Source organism: Sorex araneus, chromosome 4 (genome assembly GCF_027595985.1).
Source record: "Sorex araneus isolate mSorAra2 chromosome 4, mSorAra2.pri, whole genome shotgun sequence".
Lineage (NCBI taxonomy): Eukaryota > Metazoa > Chordata > Mammalia > Eulipotyphla > Soricidae > Sorex > Sorex araneus.
In genome coordinates, this window is record NC_073305.1 from 188,102,154 (window position 1) to 188,128,822 (window position 26,669).

General features: G+C 39.6%; 1 protein-coding gene and 1 pseudogene across 6 annotated transcripts in view; one reads left to right on the top strand and one right to left on the bottom strand.

Moving 5' to 3' along the window:
- The window catches only part of QKI (QKI, KH domain containing RNA binding), a 152,745-nt gene that overhangs the window by 101,114 nt on the left and 24,962 nt on the right, over positions 1–26,669 (top strand). For all 6 annotated transcript variants that reach the window (XR_008629810.1, XM_055136235.1, XM_055136238.1 and 3 more), the window contains exon 4: positions 14,830–14,973. Coding sequence is in view for 5 of the 6 variants with exons in the window: in XM_055136235.1 (XP_054992210.1) it covers positions 14,830–14,973 (144 nt within the window). In the remaining variant the exon portion in view is untranslated. The remainder of the gene's footprint in view (positions 1–14,829; positions 14,974–26,669) is intronic.
- LOC129404702 (small nucleolar RNA SNORA51) lies at positions 8,053–8,165 on the bottom strand (annotated as a pseudogene).

The window sequence follows — 26,669 nt, forward strand, 5'->3', positions numbered from 1 at the left end:
TTCTAAGTTAAAGTTAAACTTATTAGAAAATAAAGTATTAATTTCTATTTTAACAAGAAAATTCAGTGTGATACTCCACAAGTCAGCCTTTCCTTCAGCTGAGTAGGTGCAGTGGAGTTTTGCATTCTTTATGGCTGCATTTGCATTCTTCAGGGATGAATGCATATCATGCCTACTATACATTTTTTTTCAGAGCAGCATGAAAATAGTTCTGACTTTCTGTTCACTGTGAGGGTCTGTTGGTACGTGTGCTGTTCTGGAGAGCTGAACGAGGTATAGGCTCACAGTCTGGTGCTTTTGCTCTCTTCCCTCTCAGTTCATTTTTCTAACGAATGAGTATCTGAGCATGAAGAATGCTGTCGGGCAGCAGCCCTTGCTTTAAGCTCAAGGCAGAACTAAAGTGATGGGATATTAAGACAAAGTTTCCCTATAAAAATGTGTTCTTGGTAAGAATTGTTTGACTAGAACTGTTGGAGAAATTCAGGCTAAAGTAGTTCTTGAGGCAGATTCCTTTAAATGGAGAAGTCAGGATGAAGCCAGGTTTCCTGCTGGCCTGCAGGAGGAATGGGGTCAGATGGGGACCAGCTTGCAGTGCGTTACAGTTAGGGGACTGAAAGGAGCCCTCCCATCCAGACTCAGGTTCTGGGACTCTGCTTCCAGGGGAGAAGATTCAGGGATGACTAGATAGTAAAGAGTTATCGTTAGTAGACTATTGGTTATTTTTTGTTTGTTTGTTTGTTTCCTTTTTGGGTCACGCCTGGCGATGCTCAGGGGTTACTCCTGGCTTTGCACTCAGGAATCACTCCTGGCAGTGCTTGGGGGACCATATGGGATGCTGGGAATCGAACCCGGGTCGGCCGTGTGCAAGGCAAACACCCTACCCACCGTGCTATCACTCCAGCCCCCTAGACTATTGGTTATTTTTAAAAGATGTTTTCTCCAGTAATAATGTTAAATTGAACTTTATTCCCCCCCAATTTAACCTCAGTAATTGTTTAAAGGTTGCTTAATTCATAAGCATTGTAATGAAGGGCAAACATGTACCTTGGTGATAAAACATTTGCCTCATATGTATGAATTCCTGGATTCAATCTCAGGCACAACAAAACAAAAACCATAAAACCACCCCCTAAAAAAAAAAAAGAACCTCCCCCCAACAAAATATAAAATCTGTAATACTTAAAAACCTTTCAGTGATCATATGGTCATTGTAAAGTTTGTTATATAGCTCAAAACAATTTTGGTTGAAGTACTGTTTCTGTTAAATGGTAGTAGCATCTGTTATGTCTTTTCCTTAATTAAGAGAAAGTGGAGCAAGGATCTTTTTTCCAAAGAGAGTCTTTGGGTGTCCTGTCTTTCAAGTGTGTTGTCTAACAGAAACTGTGTCTATAATCACTAGTGGACAAACACCAAACTATTTCTTGGCGACAATATAAAGCTGTTATCAAGATTTCAAAGCAAATAACTTGTTCTTACAGTTACATGGAAGTCAGTTGGTAATTGGGAGAGGAGTTAAAGAATTTCACTTTAGTTCTGTACCTCTGAAATTGGATATGCTTGAAATGATTTAACTTAGTTTTTTTCTGCTGAAAGATTACTCTTTTCTAGGGGCCGGAGCGATAGTATAGTAGGGAGGGTGTTTGCCTTGCATGCAGCCAACTGGGGTTCAGTCCCCAGCTTCCCATATGGTCCCCTGAGCACTTCAAGGTGTGATTCCTGAGTGCAGAGCCAGGAGTAACCCCTGAGCATCGCTGGGTCACTGTCACTGTCATCCTGTTCCTCATCGATTTGTTCGAGCGGGCACCAGTAACGTCTCTCATTGTGAGACTTATTGTTACTGTTTTTTTTGGCATACCAATACACCACGGGTAGCTTGCCAGGCTCTGCCGTGTGGGCTCGATACTCTTGGTAGCTTGCTGGGCTCTCCGAGAGGGGCCTAGGAATCGAACACAGGTCGGCCTTGTGAAATCGGTAGCAAACACCCTACTGCTGTGCTATCGTGTGACCCAAAAAAGCAAGAAAAAAAGATTACTCTTTTCTTGACTGATATAGTTAAATTTTTAGGTAATTGTATAAAGTATAAGAAACAACAAAACAGTTAACATTTATTAACAGGTGGAGAGATAGTACAGCTGGTAGAACACTTACCTTGCATATTGCCAACTCAGGATTGATCCTTGTTATCCCAAATGATCCCTTGAGCCTGACCCACTAGGAGTGATTCTTGAGTGCGGAGCAGGAGTAATCCCTGGGCATTTTTGGGTGTGGTCCAAAAGCCAAAAATAAAAAATAATTGCATTGAATAATGTAATGGGTAAAAATATATAGAAAGTGATGATTTGTAGCAGTGAAAAGTCATGAGTGTAATACACCAGACTTAAAGTCAACAAAGTCAGAAACGCTTTCAGAACATTTTTCAGGGAAGTTGTAAATGTTGGATAGCGTTGCTATGAGTTTTGACAGTGGCACCCACATAGGTTTTTCTGCTCATTAAGATTCCTGTTAGCTAAAAGAGGGTGAGAGGTAAGAGACTACTGTGATGAACTACACAGGTAAATTTGAAAAGCACTGTTAAGAGTGTCTAAAGGCTGATGTTAGTTGTGTTGCCACATTCCTTTGTAGAGAGCTGTGTTAAGACCTATTCCAGTCATTTTGACAGTATCATGAGTAAATAATCTTTTCAGTTTAGTGGCTGAGTGTGTACAGTATAAATGTATACTATCATTCTTATTCTGAGTCAGAAATGCCCAGAGAAAATGAAAATAATTCAATTTTTAAAATTTTTATAAAAAGGAAAATTGTATAGCGTACTTTGTGAATTAGCTAACAGTACAACTTTTATAGTTATCTATTAAATACAGTAAAGTGTAATGAGAAAGCTCTCATTTTAATAGCCAAATTTTAATAAAAGGTAAGAATTTTGTCTTTATAGGTTTTGTATTGTAGAATCATTGTAATATAGGGAAAGTGTAAACCTGGAGAACGTGAGATCCTCCTCATTCTTTTAAGTTAGGTCATTGTTTTTACTAGTGAGAGATATTGATGTGTGAAAGGGACATTTGCACATTAGGATTGTTGGGAAACCAGGAACTCTGCTTGTAGTGCTTTAGCAAATTTATCAGTCTTAGATATTTTATAAATTATTAACTAGACAGCATAGGGATCTACTCTTCATGGTAGTTATCCCCTCTGTTATCTTGCTCTGCACTAGAATTCTCTGTAGCACTTTAAAAGAAATACAGATACTATTGAACCATCCCTGGATAATCTCAAGAGTGTGTTTATATGTACCAATCTCTTCTTTTCTTCACGCTGAAATCAGGGTGTCTTAAAATACTTATTTCAAATAATCAAAAATGTTAAATATGATAATACAGAAGCACTGTTAAATATTTATTGATTTGATTTGGCTATTTTCTATCCTTATTCTAAAGCTTCCAAAGTTGGAAGTCGCTATTGCATGAAAAATTATAATAGATAATTCGGGGTCAGCATGTATACAGTGTTATTGTATTGTATTTGTGTATGTTTACTCCCTGTGGCTTTTATGTTGAGGATACATAATTGAGGAACTGGAACTTTTGTGATGGTTAGTTGTGTTAACAGTGGGATTGAGGACAATCCCTGAGAGCTGGAAAGTCATCTCTCAAGACCTTGAATGGAAGCAACACTAGAAGGGTTACACAGTAAAGGTTTCAGCTACTGGAAGAGAGTCATTGTCTTAATTATTTCATCATCTACCCTCAACCAGCCAGACCTACTTGGATAAGTCAGTGAATTTTGCTGACACTCCTTTTAGTTGCCTGTGAATGGTTCTGTCATTGCTCAGTTCATGTCCATCTGTTTTCTCATCCTGTAAGCTCTCTGAAGACTGGTGTGGCTATCCAGTCATCCATCATAAACCTAGTTCACTAGCAAAGTACCTTTGATATAGTACAAAAATTTAGCAAGTATTTCTTAAATCAGCAAATAAAGGAATGTGTTGCCCAAGGTTACGAAATCAGGCACTAAAGCTGGCCTTTGAATCTGTTCTTTCCTTACTGTATTAGCGAGTGCCCTGCCCACGTGGTGGGGAGAGATCTTCGGGTGCTGCCTTTCACTTCACTAGTTTTCATATTTGCTCATTTGGGGTTGGAGAAAATGTAGCCCTCCACTAATAGATGAACAAATAGGAATACTTTATAAATACTCCATGAATGTAACAGAGTTATTTCTGTTTTCCTTAACTAGCATCTTTGCATGCAGTTATAACAGTAGAGCTTTTCTATATACTCAGGTCCAGTCATAAGCTGAAGCCGTATTCTACCCAGTTGTGATTTTTCAGTGCTGTTTATTACTAATGATTTCAAGATTACAATGAAGACAGCTTTGAATTGATGTGTGGACAATATGAATGTCATAAATACAGTAGCATTTAGTTGTATAGGATATGTGCAAAGTCACTACACTTAATATAACTGTTCATCTCTGTGTGTGTTTGGGGGGGGGCACGGTGTGGGGGAGCTGTGCTCAATAGAACCGGGGTCCTTCCTGAAAGTTCTTGGCCAGTTGGGGTGGTGGTTCTGTGCTGCCTGGGCTCTATATTGCTGGGGGTTACCTCAGTCGCCCACCAAGCACCTGGCCGTACTCGGGGCTTTCAGGGTTGCAGCCTGTGGTTCTTGGAGGACCATGCGGTACCAGGATCCAGGCAGGGTCAGACGGATGCAGGTCGTTGAACTTAACCCCTGTCTTCTTCAGTCCCAGTTCCTCCTTCTTACAACTCTCTCAGACTGTAGCACTATGAGTTGGGTGCTCTTGCTCTTGCATGTTGGAAAGAACTAAGTCTGTAACTTCGGCTATGATCTTTAGCTTCAGGAAGTGAGGTTGATGTGAATTCTTGAAGATCATTTTACTCTGTGATTGCAGATGTTTGATAGACAATTCATTGATTGTCAGTCAATTTTGTGCATCAATTTAAATTTTACAGAAAGTAGACAGGTGAAAATACTGTGTCATGATATTGCCTGATTGATCTTTTTCTCTAATCCACATAATAAAGTATGCATGTAGAAATGACAAGAAAGCACCATATGGCCTAAGAGCTTAGTGATCATGTACCTTCACCCAGTATTTTTCAACTTACTGTTACCTCATTGTGATACAGAAATTTAATCCTAGATGTATCTTAAATGCTTATTATAATATAAAACATTTTCCCACATATGTTAAAGTAGTTTCTAATGTATAAGAATAGTAACTTAGCATGTGTTGAGTGAAACAAGTGCATACTAACTACTTTGAAGTTCCTCTGAATAAGCCTTGTGTGTGCCGGTTGTAGCAGTGACCAAGGGTTGTACACACTCACATTACTATTGGTGATACTCCCCAGGGTCGTACCCTGGGTGCAGTGCTCACAGTGTGACCTTGGAGATTTCTGGGGTCGCATGCTGTGGCTGTGCTCGAGAACATGAGAGACTGTTCAAGTTGCAGCGCTGGGGCCCAGACAGCAGTGCTGGGGAATGGTGTCCAGGGCACTCAGGGCAGCACCAGGCTCAGACCAGCAGGCTCAGAGCTCGCAAGGTGGCGGCAGCTCTTCTTGCTGCTGGGATGCTCTGGGCCCTGGAGTTCTTAGTGTTTTTGAATCGGTTTGTGTTATATTCATGATGTAGCGTGCATATAGGTTGATAAAGTTAATTTGTATGTAATATGTAACATTTGGAAATAATAGGCAGAAATAACACAATTTCACAAATAAATATTTGATAAAAATCTGGTGAAAATAAGAAAGAAGATCAAGACCAGATCTATGGAGGCCGGCGGGAGAGAGGACTGTGAACCCGTTGGCTTTGAACCACATCTTTATGTTTAAAAGCATTCTTAAATGCACTGTGACTGATAGGAAGAAAAGAAAGCAAGCATCTTGCTCTTGAGGCTCACAGTATTAAGTGTTATCGAGACATAAAATTGTAGAGAAGAAAAAGAGGGAAGATGAATTCTGATGAGAGAGTGACTCAGGGTAATATTTGAACTTATTCTGCAGTATTGGTTTTCATCAGATCTTTTTGCTACTTTTTAAATTTTTTGTGTGTTCACTGTATCATTGTATCACTGTCATCCTGTTGTTCATCTATTTGCTCCAGCGGGAACCAGTGACTTCTCCTTTGTGAGACTTGTTACTGTTTTTGACATATTGAATACGCCACAGGTAGCTTGCCACGCTCTGCCATGCGGGCGAAATACTCCCAGTAGCTTGCCAGGCTCTCTGAGAGGGACGGAGGAGTTGAACCCAGGTTGGCTGTGTGCAGGGCAAATGCCCTGCCCGCTGTGCTATCACTCCAGTCCTTTATTTTCAGGAAATGGTTATGGTTTAGTTTATAGTTTGCTGCAGGTTGGCTTTAGGTTGAACTTACAATCACTCACTACTTTCATACTAGGACTGGAGCGATAGCACAGCGGGTAGGGCGTTTGCTTTGCACGTAGCTGACCCAGGTTCGATTCCTTTGTCCCTCTCAGAGAGCCCCGCCCGAACGACAGAGCCTGGAAAGCTCCCGTGGCTTAATTCGATGTGCCAAAAACAGTAACAAGTCTCACAATGGAGACATTACTGGTGCCCACTCAAGCAAATCGATGAGCAATGGGATGACAGTGATACAGTGCTACAGTTATGGTTTATTTTTCTTTCTGGGAAATATTAGTGATCAAGTTTGGTGTGTTTTTTAAAATCTAAACCTTGTGTCAAGAGTGGCCTGTTGTTTTTATCACTGGGATCCTTCTTCAGTCTGCAGCTTCTTAGATTATAGGTGGATTGTTAGAAATTTTCTTTATCCTAAAATGTATATTTCAAAGTAGTTTCATGCCTTATTTAATGCTTAATTTACTTTTATTGACTGAGTTAATTTAAGTATAGGTTATATTAAATAATACTCCTAATCCCAAAGTACTTTTCCAGTTCTGCATTTCTATATACAGGCTCTAGTCTTACCTGTTTATTCTCTCTCTCTCTCTCTCTTTGTCTCTCTCTCTCTCTCTCTCTCTCTTCCCCCTCTCCTCTCCCTCCCCCTTCTCCCTTCCTTTTCTTCCCTCCCTCCCTTTTCTCCATCCCTTCCTCCCACTTAGGGCATTATTTATCATCTATCCCACTTCAATTTTTATATAGCAGCGTCTTCAAACCATGCAAACATTAATTACATAGCTTTTATGAAATTCAAGGTTTATTTCTAGGTGATACACAAACATACACCCACATAACTTAGCACAGAGGTCCTATACTTTGCTCTGTTGTACAGGAAAAACCATCTAGGTTCAGATGTTCTAACCAAGATTAAACTGCTGTCAAGTGACTAGTTAAGTGTAATGCCATTTTTTTTTTAGAGCACCACTACATTCACATTAAAAATTCTTATTTAAAATTATACCCTAAAGGAAATTATTCTTCTGTTTTGAAAGTTTGTGGGTTTTACTGTCTGAACAGATGCCCTCAGGGAGTGTCTTTGTCACTGAACTAGGTGCTGCAGGTCCCTTCCTGTTCCTTAAAACTACCCTGCAGAGACCGCTTTGTCTTTACAGGTAGGGCTACCATGTAGATGCATGGGTTTGTCTGTTGTTAATCTTCACTGTGAAATAATTGCGATATTATTTTGTATCTTCAGCTGGAGCGATAGTACAGCGGTTGGGCGTTCGCCTTTCACGCGGCCAACCCGAGTTCGGTTCCTCCGCCCCTCTCGGAGAGCCCGGCAAGCTACTGAGAGTATCGAGCCCGAGCGGCAGAGCCTGGCAAGCTACCCATGCTTATTGGATATGCCAAAAACAGTAACAATAAGTCTCTCAATGAGAGACGTTACTGGTGTCCACTCGAACAAATCAGTGAGCAATGGGATGACAGTGATTTTTTTTTTTATCTTAGAGGTTATATTGAACCTTTCTTTTTTTGTTCATATGCTGCTAGCTATAAGATCTTTCGAGGCATAATATGAAGTCAGTTCACCTCAATGGAACTTGTCACGATTTTTCCCCCGCCGTGTTTTTTTCTCTCATGTGCCCGACCTTCCCCTGTTAGTTTGCTGCATTTCCCCTGCTTGTCTCTCCATACACAGGACAGATCAGGCAGAGGGCCTGGCAGAGTTGTTCGTGGGTGGGCTTGCTGTTCCTCCTCTTTCTGGACAGCCTGTGAGAAGCACTGGGAGGCCATTCTGTGTCACTTTTAATGAGAAAAATATCTAATATCTATTTTGAAGGTATTAGAATTGGCTGGTTTCATCAATATAAAATGCTTACTGCAGAACCCTACTATACATGTTATTTTTTGTTATAAAATATGCTGTTACTTTGTTTTTATGTCACATGCTGTGCTCCAGTAAATAATGAACAGCTGTGGAGCACTTACCTGATCAGGACTCAGGGGTATGGAGCTTTTCACATCATAATACACACCAAACTTAAGGGAGGCACATCTCACACGCCATGTGATGGTCACACAGCAGTGTAACCATCACATGGGCTGGAGCGATAGCACAGCGGGTAGGGCGTTTTCCTTGCACGAGGCCGACCCGGGTTTCATTATTCCACCCCTCTCAGCCCGGCAAGCTACCAAGAGTATCTCGCCTGTATGGCAGAGCCTGGCAAGCTACCCGTGGCATATTTGACATGCCAAAACCAGTAAACAAGTCTCACAATGGAGACATTACTGCTCGAGCAAATTGACGAAAAACTGAACAACGGGACAACAGTACTACAGTGCTACAATAAACATCAGAATTAGCATATCAGAAGCACAAATGAGAGTATGGGAATTTAGGAAAATTTTACTATGGGATAAATTTTGATATTGAGGGGGAAAATAGATATGAATAGAAATGTTAGTTAGCCTTTTAAAAAAAAAACTTAAGTGAACTACCAGGAAATTAAGACTTCAGTATTACAAGTAAATAACATTTTAAATTAATGTTAATTCAATATTTTAAAATGTCACAGTTAAATGATTGTCTTTCTGGGCCTTTAATAGTATTGCTAGGTGGGATTCTATAAGCCCCATTATGCAGAATTTCATGTAAGAAGTTGTCACTTGTCACTTGTCATCCCGTTGATCTTCAATTTGCTCCAGTGGGCGCCAGTAACGTCTCCATTTGCCCCTGTCGAGTGCTAGTGCAGCCCAATGATATTTGCTTGCTCCAGGCACACGAAGAGCCTCAAATTGTTCATTCAGTGATTTGATGAAGAAATCTGAACATCTAGTTGGGTGGGCACGAGGTCTTCTGATGTCCCGTGGAATCTAGTTGGTAACAGCTCTAGTCCAGCGGTCGTCTCTTAATCGCATTACATGACCAGCCCATCTGATTTTTGACAGTGTCCCTGATTCTTGACTCTCGACGGAGGTCAGAACTCTGGATTCCTTCTCTCACTTGAGTGAGACATGATATTCCCAGCATAGCTCTTTCGATTCCTCTTTGGGATACCCAGATAGTGTTCTCATCCTGTTTGCGTAGGGCCCAGGTCTCTGAGTCATATGTTAGTGCAGGAAGAATGGTGGAATCGAAAGGATGTGCCTGGAGTCGGAGGTTCTTTGTTCTCTTAACCACCTCTTCGACACTCTTGAAGGCATTCCATGCTGCTCTCTTCCTCCTGCGCAATTATGGCACCAAGTCGTTCCTCAACGTTTCTCGTTAGATTAGAGAAAATACTTGCTTTCTTAGCCATAGCCACTTTTATATGGGTAGTAAACTTAATTTCAAGTTTCTGAAAGGTTTTCCTACCCTATTTTTGATTGGTTTTTTTTTTTTTTTTACTTTTTTGGGTCACACCCGGAGATGCACAGGGGTTATTCCTGGCTCTACATTCAGGAATTACCCCTGGCAATGCACGGGGGACCATATGGGATGCTGGGAATCGAACCCGGGTTGGCCACGTGCAACGTAAACCTGCTGTGCTATTGCTCCAGCCCCTGATTGTTGTTCTTGAGCTATACGCAGTGTGTGGTGTTCACGCATCACTCCTGATGGGCTCTGGAGTACATAGCTGATGCCTTGGATCCAACCCGGCCTGGCTGCTGGCAAAGCAAGCACCCTCCCACTAGGATATAGCTCTGGCCCCACTTCTTTATTTCTGTTCTCACCCTTTTTTTCCCCCCTGTTAAGCAGTAGTCAGCCACTGATTTGTATACTTAGGGAAAACATTAAAAATCACCTGCTAACTTTTATGCTCACTATGAGAACATACCTGCATAGTTGTTTCAGCTATGACCATCATAAAGATCATTGTTCAGCTCACAAAGTTGCCACCTCTAAATAGTTTCTGTATACTTCATCAGTTCTGCCTTAAATCAACTAATTTTGGTCACCACTGTGACAGACCAATAAATAGAATGTGGCCAGGGAATACATTGTTTTGTCAGTACAGAGGAACAGTAAAACACAAACTGCTGTTAAGTTAGTGAAGTCACTACATCATTATGTTGGAAGTAAGATATTCCTGCAGTCTTCCCCATTGCTGGAAAGAGATGGTTTTGAACTTTGTGTGTGTTTTGGTGGGGAACACAGCTGACCATAGTCCTTTAGATTATAACTTGGAAAATCTTTGACATAAAGTTCTTTGACATTTTCAGATGGTTTCATTGCTTACCTCTGTGCTCAGGAGGCCTGGGGCCCCCACCGGTGAATGTAGAGCAGCCTTGCTGGCCAGCTGGACCAGTGTGTCAGTGCACGGTGCTGGGGTTTGCTCAGGTAGTGTGGGAGACACTATGTGAGGATGGGCCTCATGCAAAACACATGCCTAAACCCCCGAACTATCCCTGGCCCTGTAGTTGAGCCTTTTAAAAAATTATGTCAAATTTAGAATCAGCAGTGAAATTATATATATCCTTTATGTTTCCATTTTGAATGAACATTTTAAAATTCTATTTACAACTGGACACAGTTAATGTACGTGTAAGTGTATGGCTAAAGCATATACATGTTAATAACAAACATTACTTGAGCCATAGTTTGCTTAAATATGTAACACTTTAGAATTCCTATCTAGGAGGTTTTGGCATCTGAACTTTCACATTAAGAACACAGGTGGACAAAACAAAATAAAACAAAAAAGAACAGGTGGAAACAAAGTCTTGTGCTTATTTGCCTGACTACAAATGTATAGTTAAGAGAGGATCAGCAGGGGTTGGGACAATCAGTGTGTTCTGATGTTATAGAATTACTTTGTTGTTCAACAGATGCTATAATTAAAGCATAATAACTTAATAGGATAGTGACTCATCAAGCGCTTTTTTTTTGTTTGTTTTTGTGTCACACCTGGCGATGCACAGGGGTTACTCCTGGTTCTGCACTCAGGAATTACTCCTGGCGGTGCTCAGGAGTCCATATGGGATGCTGGGATTTGAATCCGGTCGGCCGCGTGCAAGGCAAATGCCCTACCCGCTATGCTATCACTCCAGCCCCTCAAGCTTTTTTTTTAATCCAAAACCAATCAGACACAAAAACAGTTTCTTGTGTTGAGAAAATTTTACTTTGTTTTTATATCTCTATGTTCAGTAGCTTCAAAAATGTGATGAATGCTATTTTATTGAAATGTAATGGTTAGAACTTAGTCCTGAATAGTGGTTTTAATTAGCCCTAATGTAATAACGTTGTATAACATTGTATTTTAAAACCGAGTTTTAGTTTTAAGAATCTATTGAAAATGCAAGATTGTAAGAATTTTGTTTTATTTGTTCCTTCTTTGACAATTTTTGGTATTGTTTTTGTAACTTAACTCAGGAATTCATATTTGGAAAACTTTACTTGGACAAAGCAGATAGGACCAGTGAAGGAAAAAATCATAAACTCTATTTGCACAAGTCTCTTCCAGAGTCTAAAATTCTCAAAGGGCAAAATAAAGTGAGACTTCACATTAAATATTTTTAAGATAAAGTAATAGGAAGTTATTTTAAAAATATAAGTAAAGACTTAGTATAGTATCTGTGTCCAGTTTTTGAGTCTTTCACTAATTTATGATGCTATCATAGGGCATTTTCCTTCATGTAGGCATTAAACTGTAAGTGATAAACAAAGAATTAAATTCAGATCCTTAAATTCTGCCTGTATGCAGTATCAGTAAGGTTACAGAGCATGGGCTATCTCTGTGGAACTTGACCAAGGATGTGTGTCCCCATTCAGTTGTTAGCAAGAATAGTATCAGTTTTCAAAGCGGGGAGGTAAGGTCTTTATTCTCAGTGGTAGCAGCAAGCGGGCCGGGTGGTGCTTAATAAAGGCTTACTTGCTGCTTACCCCTAGTTTGCTTTCAGCAGAGTGACTGACTCATTTAAAAAATTTTACTTTTCAAGCATATCATTGGTTATTGAATATATAGGCGTTATAAGCAGGTGCAACTATTATGTTTATATGCTACTAGTCTTTTATTTGCTGTATAAAGAAAGCATTATTTCATTTTGAATGGTTTCTTGACTTGTAACCTCCTTTAAAAAATTCAAGGGTCAGCAATTTTGAGCTTTGAGCATATTTATTTGTCTACTTTGTATAACTTTAAGTTGTTATTATACAGAGAGAGAAACGATCTTGCAGTCTTAAAAGGACCTTGCCCTTTATTTTACTTCATTGTGAAGCAAGGCTGTATTGAATCCATAAAGGAAAAAAAAGTCCTGTCTTTGGTGGGATTTGAAAATAATTCCTAAGAAGCACCATAGAAAATAAAATTGAGTTGGTTGAAGAGAAGTCAAAGAACAAAAATAAAGAGATTTTTATTCCCGAGTGGAAGGATGAGTCAAAGGTTGTGGAGTGCAAGGATCGGGGTTTAACTGAGTGCCCAGGCACATCCTCTGCATGTCAGCCATGGATTTGACCACCAACACAGCGGCAACAAAACCTGCCAGACATGTGTTTCTGCAGTAAACAGCAGGCTAAATGGGAGAGCAAAAAGAACAGGCTGGAAATCAAACATAGGGGCAGGGGACTCTCTGGAAGGTCCCTTAGGCAAGTGGCAGTGATACTGACTACATCAAAGAGGGGGTGCTGCTGTGTTACTACAGTTTCGTGTTTGAGTTTGATGATGCTTCCCAAGAGAGTCCAGTTGTTCCACCCAGGGTATACTTGCTTAGCACCCGATTAATGGAAAATGAGTATACATACTTTCTCAGAAGAACGTACTTGATGCTGGGATTCAGCTAGGGTGCTCCGAAGTTTTTATTTCTACTATCACAGTTTTGGGTCCAAAACTTCCTTTTTGTCTCAGAATTTTTTAATAGCTTCATCTGCATAATAACTCTAATTGGAGTTTGAGCTCATCTTCCCCTGCTCAGTGATCAGTTCCTTTCTTCAAGTGGGTTTTGGTCTCTGAGGCTGATAAGATTCTCCTGCCCCTACTGTGAGAACTGGTTGTCCCATTGCTGGGTGTCCAGTGCCAGCTGAAGGCCACACACTTTGTAACTCACCGTCATTATAACAACTACCCTCTCACATCCAGTTTCACAAAGTGCAAGACTTTGGGCATTTGTTTTTGGTCTTTGAGAATTTGAGTGCTAGATAGCCAACTCTTCGGGGTCTCAGGTTGGTTGTGGAGATTTGGTTACTCCTTAGAAAAAGTTCAGCAATCTTCCATTCTTAGCCCTCACCCCTTTTCTACACCCTTGCTGCTGATTTGAGTCCTTTTCTTGGAGAGCAGCACTGTGGGATTGGCTCCTTCTACCCTGACTTCAGCCAAGCCCCGGACAGTTCAGCCATGTTTTCCAGGGTCTAAGCTGTTTCCTTCCTTATGAATTTATATATTTAAAACTATGGCATCCTAGAAGAAATTTAGGGAGAGAGTTCAAGTGCACGGTTACATTAATTTTACCATCTTTTAAAAGTTTATTTTGAAGTAAACATTAGGGTTTTAAAAAAAGTTTTACTGGCACCTAAGTTGTTGAATTAAGCTTATACTTTCACCAAAATGTATTTTACAGCTTTAAAATAAATTTCTTCAATGAAGCATAATAATTGTATTATTCTGCAACTTTGTTTAGTTCTTTCATGCAAGTAACATTTTTTCTTTCTCCTGGGCCAGGAGATAGCTTTAGCATGGGTCCAGCCCAGTTTGATTCTCAGCACCACGTGGTGTTCCCCTGGCATTATCAAGTGGACTGCCCCTCCCCTCCTCTCCCCTGAAACTCTCTCTCTCTGTCTCTTTGTCTTTCTTTCTCTCTTTAATCCCCCCAACCCACCCCTTCTCTCTTGCCCCCTATTGCTCTGAGGTTTCTTCACTGCACGACAGAGAGGGCCCGGATATCCCTGGTACCCCAAGCACAGCGTCCTTGAATCTTGCATTGAACCACTGGCCAGGTTGGCCCAGAGTCAAAGGTGGGGCTCATGGACCTCCTGAGCACCACTTGGGAGTACCACCCCCAATACAAATGAAATACGACTTTTCATTTGTTCTGTGAGTTTGGGGCGGGGGGGGGGGGGGGAAGCATACTTGGTGATGCTCAGTACTCAGGAGTGAGCCCTGGTAGTGCTACTTGTATTTACTTAATTTCACACATAAATTTGTGTTTATTTGAGATTTTTGTTAATGTTTCTTCTCAAATATATTGTTTTGCTTCTCTGCATGCCTATTAATTTCTAGTCACTCTGGGGACTCAGCCTGGCACCTTCCCCACCTCCAATTCCCGTCTGGGAATTAAGGGTGGAGAGCAGGAGAGTGTTTCTGATATTGCTTTATTTTGACTAGAAGCAGAGGTTTCATATTCATATGGATGGATCCAAGTACTCTTTTGAGGGCCATAAATACATGTAGCTTAAAATAATTGGCAAAATGTTAATATAATGAGTGGTGCACTTTCTTTGGGGAAAAAAAAACAGTGGTGGTTTACTATGTACGTCTTTTCAGGAGGAACAAAATAGAGGCAAACCCAACTGGGAGCATCTCAATGAAGATTTACATGTACTGATCACTGTGGAAGATGCTCAAAACAGAGCAGAGATCAAACTGAAGAGAGCTGTTGAGGAAGTGAAGAAATTGCTGGTACCTGCAGTAAGTAGTGATTTCCAGTTCTTATCCTTGGGCTCCAAGTTCTTTTCAGTTTGATTTTATATTAATATTTATATCAAAGAATAGATTATTAAAATTTTGACCACAGAATAACACAAGTAGCACTCACTATAACATACTTACACAACCCTGAACATTGCTTCAGTTCATAAGTGTAAAGGTCTGCTTATTTTTTGAAGGAAATGTTGAGGGATCACTCTTAGAGGTACTCTGAGGACTACACGTGGTGCGAGCAAGATAAGTTTTAATCCATGTGCTATCTTTCCACTTCCACAGTTTGGTTTTAAGATTGTTTTGGAATGTTTAAAGCTGGGAATACATGAAAATTAAGAGAAGCTTTTAAAAAAATTTTATTTACAGCCAGAATCTGGAAAAAACTGAGTGCCTGAGAACAGACAGCTGATTAAAGAAACTTTGGTACATCCACACAGTGGAGTACTATGCAGCTGTTAGAAAAGATGAAGTCATGAAATTTGCATATAGGTGGATCAACTTGGAAAGTATCATGTTAAGTGTAATGAGTCAGAAAGAGAGGGATAGACATAGATTGCACTCATTTGTGGAATATAAAGTAACAGAATGGGAGATTAACACCCAAGAACAGTAGAGATAAGTACCAGGAGGATTACTCCATAGCTTACAAACCGGCCTTGCATGCTGGGGGAAAAGACAGCTCAGGTAGAGAAGGGACCACCAAGTAAAGAGTGCTAGGAGGGCCTGTTCGGGATGGGAACTGTAGACTAAAAGTAGACTATAGACTGAACACGATGGCCACTTAATACCTCTACTGCAAACCACAACACCCAAAAGGAGAGAGAAAGCAAAAGGGAATGCCCTGCCACAGCGGGGGAGTGGGGTGGGGTGGAAAGAGAGATGCCGGGACCATTGGTGATGGAGAATGGGCACTGGTGGAGGGATGGGCACTCGACCATTTTATGACTGAAACGCAAGCACAAAAGTTTGTAAGTCTGTAATTGTACCTCATGGTGATTCACTAATAAAAAATTAAAATAAAAAAATTAAAATGTATATTTATAATTATATGTCTCATATATCTGTGTAAGAGTGTGTATATGTATATATACATACATACACATATAGGCTGGAGTGATAGCACAGCAGTAGGGCATTCGCCTTTCATGCAGCCGACCTGTGTTTGATTCCTCCGCCCCTCTCGGAGAGCCCAACAAGCTACCAAGAGTAATGCACCTGCGTGGCAGAGCCTGGCAAGCTACCCGTGGCATGTTGGATGTGCCAAAAACAGTAACAAATAAGTCTCACAATCGAAAGACGTTACTGGTGCCTGCTCGTACAAATCGATGAGCAATGGGATGACAGTGACATACACATACATATATAAAGTTTTGGTCTTGCTTCATATTCCCTTGCTCAGAGGCTACCTGGTTCTGTGTTCAGGGTTCACACCCAGTAGTGCTCTCAGTATCGTGTGGTGTGAGGGGCAATTTAAAATTTACAGGAAACCTCCTGATAGTGTGTAGCTCCTGTAGAATTCTTTTAAGGTTATTATTAATTGCTTCATGTGAAGCAATAAAACGTTCTTAGGTATTCTAAGTAGAGTAAAAATTCTTGAAAACATTGTGTTCTATAATACACTTTAGCCTTGAAACAGTTGTATATTCCCATTCAAGTAAATGCATTGTGTCACATGTTTGTTGCATCACGGAATATATTTTAATTGCATTACACAGTTCTGATTATTGTATCATGATAAACAAAGGTGTTGGACCAACAAAACTTCTGTAATCCTCAGGTTTGAAGCGGTTTAGAATTTTACTTAAATGGTTAGGAGACAGAATGCAGAATATTTGAAAACTGACTTCTGAATTTGAATCTCCTCTTTGACTTTTTGTTGTTTCTATTTCTTCATCTGTAAGATTTAACCACTGTTGGGCCAGTGAGATAAGATAACAGGTTGAGCACTTGTTTGGCATGTCTCCATCACTGCCCTGATTCACTCTCTGGTACCAGACATGGTCCTCAGACATTCCCAGGAGTCATCCCTGAGCACAGAGCCAGGAGTAAGCTGTGAGCACCACCAGGAATGGCTCAAAACCGCATAACTAACTAAATAAAAGTAGAGCATTGTTAAACTTCCATAACATCATGAGGGTTGTAGTTGAACTGAACATGGAGAATACTTACATATTAGTTTGCTGCAGCTTTTTGACATTGTCCATATGATGTTGTTTTATAATTTGTGTTTTCTGATTATGAAATGAATACATTGAAGGAAAAAAGTTCCTCCATAATTTATTATTTAAACAATAATTTAATCAAATTGATTTGGTCCTTATAAAAAATCCAGTAATCAGTTTATTATTTTATCATTGCTTAAATATTTTAAATAGTTTTGAATTCTAAGTATTGGCTAACTTTGATCTTGTGAAAGAATTCACTTACAGGGCTGGAGAAGTAGCACAGAGGACACGGGTACATGTTTTGGAGGACCTTAGTTCAGTCCCCCAGTGTACTATATGACTTTAGCCACCCTTGTTGCGTAGTCTGGTGGCCTCTGAAACCTTAAGTACCTGGGTCAGTCTCCAGGCCTCCTAAACGACTTTCTGACCCCAATAAAAAAAATTCACTTACTAGCAAATTTGGCTAAGTCGGGTTTGGATTTGTGTAAAATTCATAATGGGAATGACTAGAGACCAGCAGTTATTTTGAAGTGAGGTACTTTAGGTTCCCTCTTACCCAGTCGTGAAAGGCAGAGAAGAATCGCCCAGATGAGTGGGATCTGACTAAGGGCTGTCAGACTCCCTGCAGTGCCCAAGGCAGAGTTCTTAACAGAATCTATTCTGTTCAACCTTGGGCTGACCTTCCTCTGAGCTGCCAGTGGAGAGTTTTGATTTGCTTTTGTACTGCCTGAAAATTATTTGAAATGTTTGTGGTCTTTTTGTTTTGTTTGTTGGCCTCAAATTTATCTTGAAAATAGTAATGCTCAACATTTTGTTCCATTGCCTAGTCACAGATGCTACTTACCACATGAGTTAACAGAAATTACAGGTCTGTAGAATTTGGAGCTTTCATTTGTGCCTCTCTATGCAGTTGGGCATTTCCGGATATTACACTGTCCAGATTTGACAAGTTTTCTTCTTGCATATTTTCACTCTCTTTTCCTTAATTCAAACCACATTTATCTCAGATCCTCCCAGTTGGTGTTCCTGCTTCTTGTCTTGGACTTGTACAAGTTCATTTGTGTATTATAGTCTCCTCAGTCCTTTCCCTGCTGTAAACCTCTTGTGTTTCCTGTTTGCTCGGGCAGACTTTCATCACAGGCTATACAGGTTCCTAGATTCTTTGCTATAGCTTCCTTCTGGGGCAGTGTGTTTTTGCTTCCTCAGAACCCTCTATTCCACACCCATAAATGTACACACTCGTAGCCCTCAGGTGTGGCTTTTGGGCCTTTGACATAGATTCTTCAAATGTTTATTGCATAATATTACTGTATCAGTGGAATAAGGAGAATTTAGAAGAAATAAAGGACTGCCTCCCCAGAATTTGCCTTCTGATTAAGGATACTGAGCATTTGCAAAAACAAATAGAGAATATTTGTGATAGAGATCCGTGAAGAAAATAAGAGTTAGGGTGATACAATACAGAGCAATACAGAGCAAGAGGTAAATTGGCAGGATTAAAATAGAAGAAAGAGAATGATTCCCCTCCCCTTTCCCCTGGGGAAAAAAACCCGAAAACTGTGAATGGGCCAAGATGAGCACCCAGGGTATGGGGAAGGTGATACTCCCAGACATGCCTGCTCCTCCCCAGCCCGTGATCCTCTGAGGCATCCTTGCTCTTCCCCAGCCTAGTATTTTTACCATCGTGCATCCCTTAATCCCGGTGCAGTGTGCTTACCCATCCCCCTTAGAACAAAGAAGTAAAAAGAGAAGATTTTCCACCTCAGGGGGTTTCCTACTTAGGGATACCCCATGCCACAGCTTCCCTACCCTTCCTCCTTTTCTCAGTGTTTCTAGTGAATTTGGCCAATCTAGTCTTTGGTCTTCTGCTTTCAATTTTGGTTGCTCAAGACCAAGAACATCTGTCATTTGTCGGACACATAATTCTGCCCCTTCTCTCTCTCTGTGCAACAAGGAGATAGAGAATTGTGTGCCTAACCTATATAGGCAAGGTTGATGATTAAAGTGTGGGGATCTAAGGAGCCTCTAAATAGAGAACAGAAAGTTATGAGGCATGTGTTAGCAGATTTCAGATCTCTGTGGCAAGGGTCCTTATTCCGTTTCAGATGTGCAACTGCCTAAGGAATTAGAGAACAGTGTAACGTAATCTGTCTTTTAAAGGGTCTGGATTTTCAGTAGGGAATAGACTGGAGCCCGTGATAGTGTGGTGGGATAGGCAGGTAGCAGGGTCTCTTGGATAGAACTTTGTAGAACAGTGGATTTGTTGCTTGATTAATATTCTGTTATTAAATGTAGTATTTTGTTTTCAGTTTTGTAACTGCTGATTTTTAAGGTTAATCTGAGTGAAATGTGTAACTATATCTCTTGTGATACGGTTCTAATTTTGATTATTTGAGTAATAGTGGACATAATCAGATATTTAGTAAATGATTTCAGGTTATTTAAACTGATTTAAAGCAGCCTCTTTTTTTTAAGTTTCTTTCATATTCCCAATAAGCATATGTTGAGAAGCACTTTAACATTATTAAAACATTTTATTATTATATTCACCCCAAAACAGTATTCTAATTTCCCTGCGAAAGTAATGTTTTAAAATGATCCCACTTTTTCCCAGTTAGAGTAGTATTTTCTTTCTTTCCTTTTTTTTTTTTTCTTTTTGGGTCACACCTGGCAGGGGTTACTCCTGGCTCTGCACTCAGGAATTACCCCTGCTATGCTCAGGGGACCATATGGGATCCTGGGATTTGAACCCGGGTCGGCCGCGTGCAAGGCAAACGCCCTACCCGCTGTGCTATCTCTCCAGCCCCTTTTTTAGTATTTTCTTATAGAACATGTTTACCTGGACAACATGCCATTTTGCTTCAAATGCTTCTTTGATTATAATAATGAGGTTTTTATTAATCTGTTTCCTAATTTATAAAGTAAAATTATTTCTCTTATAATAGTGGTGGTATTTTTTTATCTGATGCATCTAATTATGTTAGTCATAAAATGTCTGCTGTAAAATGTTATTTTCATTGCATGATCAGTCCACTTGTTTATATTTCATTTGCAAGAACCTTAGGTTTATTTTTTTTTCACGTTCCTCAGGCTTCAACATACTGCCTAATCACAGTGTGATATTTTGGGAAACATCCAGTTACACTCACTGATAGGAAAGAACTGAGGACAGTGGCCTGGTTTTACTGTCTTTTGGACATAGGTCCTTCATGGCAGAAACCAGTTGCCTCTTTTATCTTACGTTTGAGGTATTTTTATTTTTGTCTTGTTGTGAATCTTTAAGAACTATATAACTTGTTAAAGACTTGCCATTTCACTTGTAAGAAAATCCAGACTCCAACTCTGCCTCCCCCTAAAGTGGCAACCATGACTTGTCTGCTGTGCGACTGTGGTCAGAAGAAATGACTTCATTGTAAGAGGTAGATGTGAAAATGTTTGCCATCAGAGAAGAGATTAATGAAACAATTAACTTTAGGATTTTGATAACTTCACGTCACTAATAAAGTAGGATTTCACATGTATTATGTGTTTTCTATACAAGTCTTTATAAATGAGAAGAGTTTTACAGTACTAAGGTGCCGTGGCCAGAAATGAGCAAAAACATCTTGTCCTTTAATAGTTACTATGAGCAAATATTTACACTGACTGGTGGAATTTTACTGTCTGCAAAGGCTGACTTTTTAAGGCGACAGGGGAAGAAATGATACATAGTATCAGGAATTTTGTATTTGTTATTTGTTCACATCATACTTCTCACATTTTCATGAGCCCCCAAAACACCTGTATTTTAAATGTTCTTGATTGAAATTTCTTCTTAGCTTTAGTGTTTATTGTGTTTACAAATATAACAGCATTCTGGTGAAATGTTCTTTTACCTTTATGTTTATTATCAAAACTTCTAATATATATGTGAATATTGCATAATGTTTGCATATTGTGTAAGAATGGAAAGGATTTTTTCCATTCCTTTCTCTATATAGAAAATAAAACACATTTAACTATTGCTCTGAGTTTTGATCACTCTGTATACACATAAAACCCCACCATAATCAAGATTTCCATCACTGCAAAAGGGCCTTTCACCCTTTCACTGTTGATTAGGGCCTTCGGTTTCTCTCTTTTTTTTTTCTCATATAATCTCAAAACTTCCCTCACCAATGTTAGTAATGTACAGTTGACAAATATAGATAGTTAAGATTTACTGAATGTGTCTAACACTGATACACACACTTAGACATTGTACAATTCAGCGTGTTTCCATCACCTTAGTTACCCTATAAATGTGTGTCACTGCTCTCAGCATTCTTCATATGTGCTCCACAGGCTGTTCTTTGGAGTTGTCATGTTGTGCCTTAGTTCCATAGAACTTACCCATAACTAAAACTTGTACCCATTGACCAATAATTCCCTGTTTCTCCACCCTCTCAGTGCCTGGCCGCTTTAATTGTTTAAAATTGTTTAAAATTAGTTTCGCTTTTTCTGAATATCCTATATTTGATATTTTTGTTCCAGTCTCTTTTTTTTTTTTTTTTTTTTTTGCTTTTTGGGTCACACCCAGCGATGCTCAGGGGTTACTCCTGGCTTTGCACTCAGGAATTACTCCTGGTGGTGCTTGGGGGGGACCATATGGGATGCCGGGGATCGAACCCGGGTCGGCCGCGTGCAAGGCAAACGCCCTACCCGCTGTGCTATCGCTCTGGCCCCAAAGGAAGCCCAGTCTCCTTTTTATCTTTTGATTTAAGGCTGCATGCTGTTGTGTCTTCGAATACCTTCTTGTGGATAATTTCATTCACTGAGTAATTCAGCAACAGTTTGTCATTTTACCTTGGCTTGTATATACATGTGTATATATATATATATATTTTTCATTCATCTAAGGACAGATGATGTCAGGCATCTTTGCATGTACTCCTCCACTATTTATCTTTTTGATCTAGTATATCAGTTTAAATCTTTCTGTTTCATATTATTACTATTGACTTATCATGAAATTATTCTTTTTATGTTTTGGAAATAAATTTTTAATAGCAGGTACCATCATCTGTGATTTGCCTTTTTTCTTCTGTTTTTATGGGAGGACTCTCAGTTGCTAATTCTGTTTTGTTTGTAAATATAGTAATTTCAAGATCTTTGTTGTTCTTGTACTTTTAAGAAACTTTTGTGTTTATATATTTTTGTTAGTTTTTCCTTTTAATGAATGTGTTCTCCATATTCTAGGAATTTTCTCACATGCAAGAAAAGTGTTCCACCACTAAGCTATCCCCAACCTTCTTATCAATTTAAACTTTGATTCTTGTCCTATTTCCAAATACTTGGGACCTTTCAGGTTTTTTTTTTTTAATTGTGGTTTCCAATTTGATTATGTTTTGCTCAAAGAATATATTGTATAAGATTTCAGTCCTTTTGAATTAATTCAGAATTGATAAAATCAAATATAATTATGTTCAGTCTGTAGACTATTTTGCTATCTCCTGTATATCTAAGAGCACATATGTTCAGCACGCTCTGTAGTAGCTGGCATGTATCCATACATGTTATTAAGTGAAGGAGTTGAATGTTTAGATCGGGAACTTAAGAAGTAGTACGGAGGGTGGCTTACCTGGGTTTGATCTCTAGCACCCTGTTTGGTTTCCTGAGCCCTCCTGGAGTGATCCCTGAGCACAGAGCAAGGTGTAAACCTGGTTCCCCCTATGCCCCCAAAAAAGTGTTTAGACCAACTCTTGCTTCTGCACCCTCCACCCCCACCCTGGTGGGGGCTGGTTTTGAGTTTCCACCTGTAGTGCTTTGGAGCTACTCTGTGCAAAGTTAGGGAATCAGTTACACACAGACAGGTGTCTTATCCCTGTACTCTCCCTGGACCCCTATCTTCACCTCTTTTCTCCCCTAGTTTAGTTAATTATTCAAAGTCCAAAAGTACCCACTTATTGTGAATGTATTTAGAGTGGTATGTTCACCTTGATAGAACTGAGGTGTCAGAACTGAAGAACAGAACTACACATGTCAGCATGTTTGTGCATATATATGTAGTGCATATATATGTTCTTGCTTCCATGTCCTATATGAGCAGGGTTTGACATCATTAAAAATGATCACCTTTACTTTGTATAATGGCACCTTCTCTCATTTTAATTTTGAAACTTTTGCCCTTCACCTTGCAGAATGGCATTTACTTGATGCGGTACATTTCTAGAGAGAGAGAGAGCCAAGAAGCACATAGAGACAGTAAATGTGTGAAAAAAAGTGCTATAGGGGTTCACAGAAGCCATCCCAAGTGGAGTAAGAGCTCAGGAGACTGCACAGAAGCCCATGAGACTTAGCTGCAACTTCAAGATGCAGAATGAATGGGATGGAGCGTCTTAGAAAGTGGGAGCTGTGTATTTCGTGTTGTTAAAAGTGGTAACATTATATATAGGAGAGTACAAAAATCATGGTCAAGGACAGCCACTTAAACTCAGCTGTCATTACTTTCTTTTTTCCTTGTAACACCAGGTTTTTGTGGGCTTTGTAAGGTACTAATGATTGTTTTTGATAGGTTATGGTGCAAGATACAAATTGACTCCTTTCTACTTTTTAAAATCTTCAGCTACATCTTTAGTGTTCTTTATTCCACTGTATGCACTCCAAAAGAAGATAATTCCTTTCTCCACCTCAGCGGTTGCCCTCACTGGCTAGTCTATGATCTCATCAGTATAAGCTCTTACTTACAGTAGCACCCAGTAAGCACAAAATGCATGAAACCATCTGTTACAGTTGCTAAAAAATAGCACCATGTATGAAAGCATGACAGTGCATTCACTGTTTCAGGTGTCTGATACTGCCCCTCTTTCAGTTCTCAGTCGTCCTCCTCCTCCTTAGCTGAAGGCCTCATATTCTCTAGAGGAGCATGGGGCATTGTGTGAGGGAAATTGTGCTGCTCCCTGCTGAGAGGGAAACAGAAATAGAGGGCAGGCTGAGGCCCCAAACCTCTGGCTGTGATCTCCTCCTGTCGATATGATCAGAGGTAAAATGTTTTTGTTAGGGAGGTAGAATACTTAACTGAAATGCTAAACAGGAAGCACTAACTTATAGTAAGGAAATTAAGTGACTTCGAGAAACTGACCTTGACAAGGTCCCGTAAGTCAAAACTGATTTTTTGCACAAAATGCTACCATAACAGTCCCTGACATTGAGAAACTGAGACTTTTTACTCTGTGGTGCATATAATCATATCCTTTTTGTTTTTCCCATCATTTCCTTTCTAACTTACAGGCATTTGAAAACTTAAATAGGAATCAACTTTGGATCTAAAACTGATCTTTTTGCAAAAACTTTTATGTACACAGAAGTATATATTTATAGATGTAAAATTTAAGAAAGTAATTGAATTGATAGATCTCACAAATTTCCCACTGAGGTTTTTGAAACTAAAACCTCCCACTGAGGTTTTTGAACTTTAACTGGATTATGAGTTATTTTAAGAGTACTCTGAAAATCCAAAATATCTATTAAAATGCAAAGAATTTTAATTAGTTTGAAAAAATGCCTATCAGTATCATTAAAAAATGGTGAGATGGTTGTACACAGATGAGTACTTTTTAAATGTTTGGGTAGTATGCAGGTGTAAACTTTATAATGCCACACACTCATAATTTGTAAATGATTGCTACCTCAGTTAAAAAGTTTGGGGAAATGTTTGTTTGCTTTTTGTGTTTTCGAGAGATTGTCTGCTTTCTAATACCATATACATCCAAGCCTTACTTAAATGTGTATTTATTACAACTTGAAAAGAATGGGAAGAGTTAGTACAGTGGGTACAGAAGGCACCTGATTGCCAAGCAGCTAGCTTGGTTCAATCCCAGTACTGCTAGGAATGATCCCTGAGCATGGGTCGAGGAATAAACCCTAAAAACAATGGGGTGTAGCCAGCCCCAGGCTCCCAAATTCAAGGGAGGGAGGGAGGGAGGGAGGGAGGAAGGAAGGGCTAAAGAGTGGGAGAGATTCCACTTGAAATATTTTTTAACAGCATTAATTGAAAACTGGTATTGTTGGCCTCCTTTTCACTTTACTGGGGAAGGCGGCGGCAGGATGAGAAGAGATTATGAAAAGCCTTCTAGTTGTCATGCACTTGCTCCCTGAGAGCCGTAATGGGATAGAGCATCTTTCTCATGTACAGGAAGGTGTTGCTACTGTTTTCCGCCATGCACAACCATTTTAATCTGAATGGGAAATCTGTCTAGGGACCCAGAGTACAGTAATTAGCAGTCTCTTCAGAGTGTCAGAGCAGAATTACCATTGTAATGGTTTAGCTGCAGGATAAAAGGATTGAATTTGGGTCTGCCTGTCTGCCAAACTAAATGAGTTGCCATGGGAATTTTCAAATGTGAGAGGCGTTTACTTAAAGCAATTTGGCGGGTTTGAATAAACTCATAAATCACAGGTTTGAAAGGAGCCAGTCCTTGCTTTCTCCCATACAGGCAGAACTGGATAGAAGGCTGGTGGCTGCTGCTTCTTAGATTTTTTTCATGAGAATAAGTTGATTCATGTTTTCATGCAAATAGCCCACGTATTAATGTTTGTCTTTCCACTACACTTACAGTAAGTACATTTAAAAAGAAAGACATTTTGCTCAAAATCGTTTTGCTCAAAACTCTATATAAATCTCCCTTCCTAAATTTAATATATTTTAGAAACTTTAATCTGAAATTAAGTAATTTTGCTTGTTGGATATACTAAGTATATAGCAGTTGTCATACTTCTTTCAAAGTAATAGGAAAATTTAGAACTGTTTTTGGAAAATCAGTAAGGTACTGAAGCTCATACACTGGATCCAAGTGGCATGTAAATACTTCTAGAAGGAGATTCAGCATGTATCTTTCAGAAAACTGTCCCATAAATATGTAAGACTGTGAGAAACACTTATGCTTGTATATCTCACTCACTCTCAAGATACCAGAAAAAATAAGCGTTCTTGTGCTGGTGGTTTATTTCTGTTCTCCAAAATAAAAAAACAAAACAAAAACAGTGAAATTTAAGTTTCTGGGTTTTGAAATTGCAACATTCTCACTGAATTCATACAGTCTTTGGAGAAGCCACAAGTTTACAGTTCCATAGGAAGAAGAATGGTTACGATGTTCCCAAACCATAGTGACCTGTGGCATGTTTTATGTAGAGGCACCTTTGATGAGAAACAGGTATACAGAATCTTTACTCCTTAAGGTATAGCCAAATATCAAAGTAGTCCGTTGAAAATCCTGTAGTTCGAAGGTTACTGTTGAATCTGAGTTAATAAAATTCAATGCTCTGATAGGACTAAGAGACTCATTTGAAATTTGAATATGAAAACCATCTAACAGGTTCAGACCAGAACTCTCCAGAGTGCTGGAATAAAAGGCCTGCCATGTTGTGTGCATGTGGAAGGCCCTCAAGAATGGTATATTTTGCTTTTGAAAGCGTGATGAGGAAGAAAAGCAGTTGCAGAGACTGAAATGTGCTGAGTAGGTTCTTTCACAGAGATGGAGAAGGGGCTGCCTGAAATTCAGT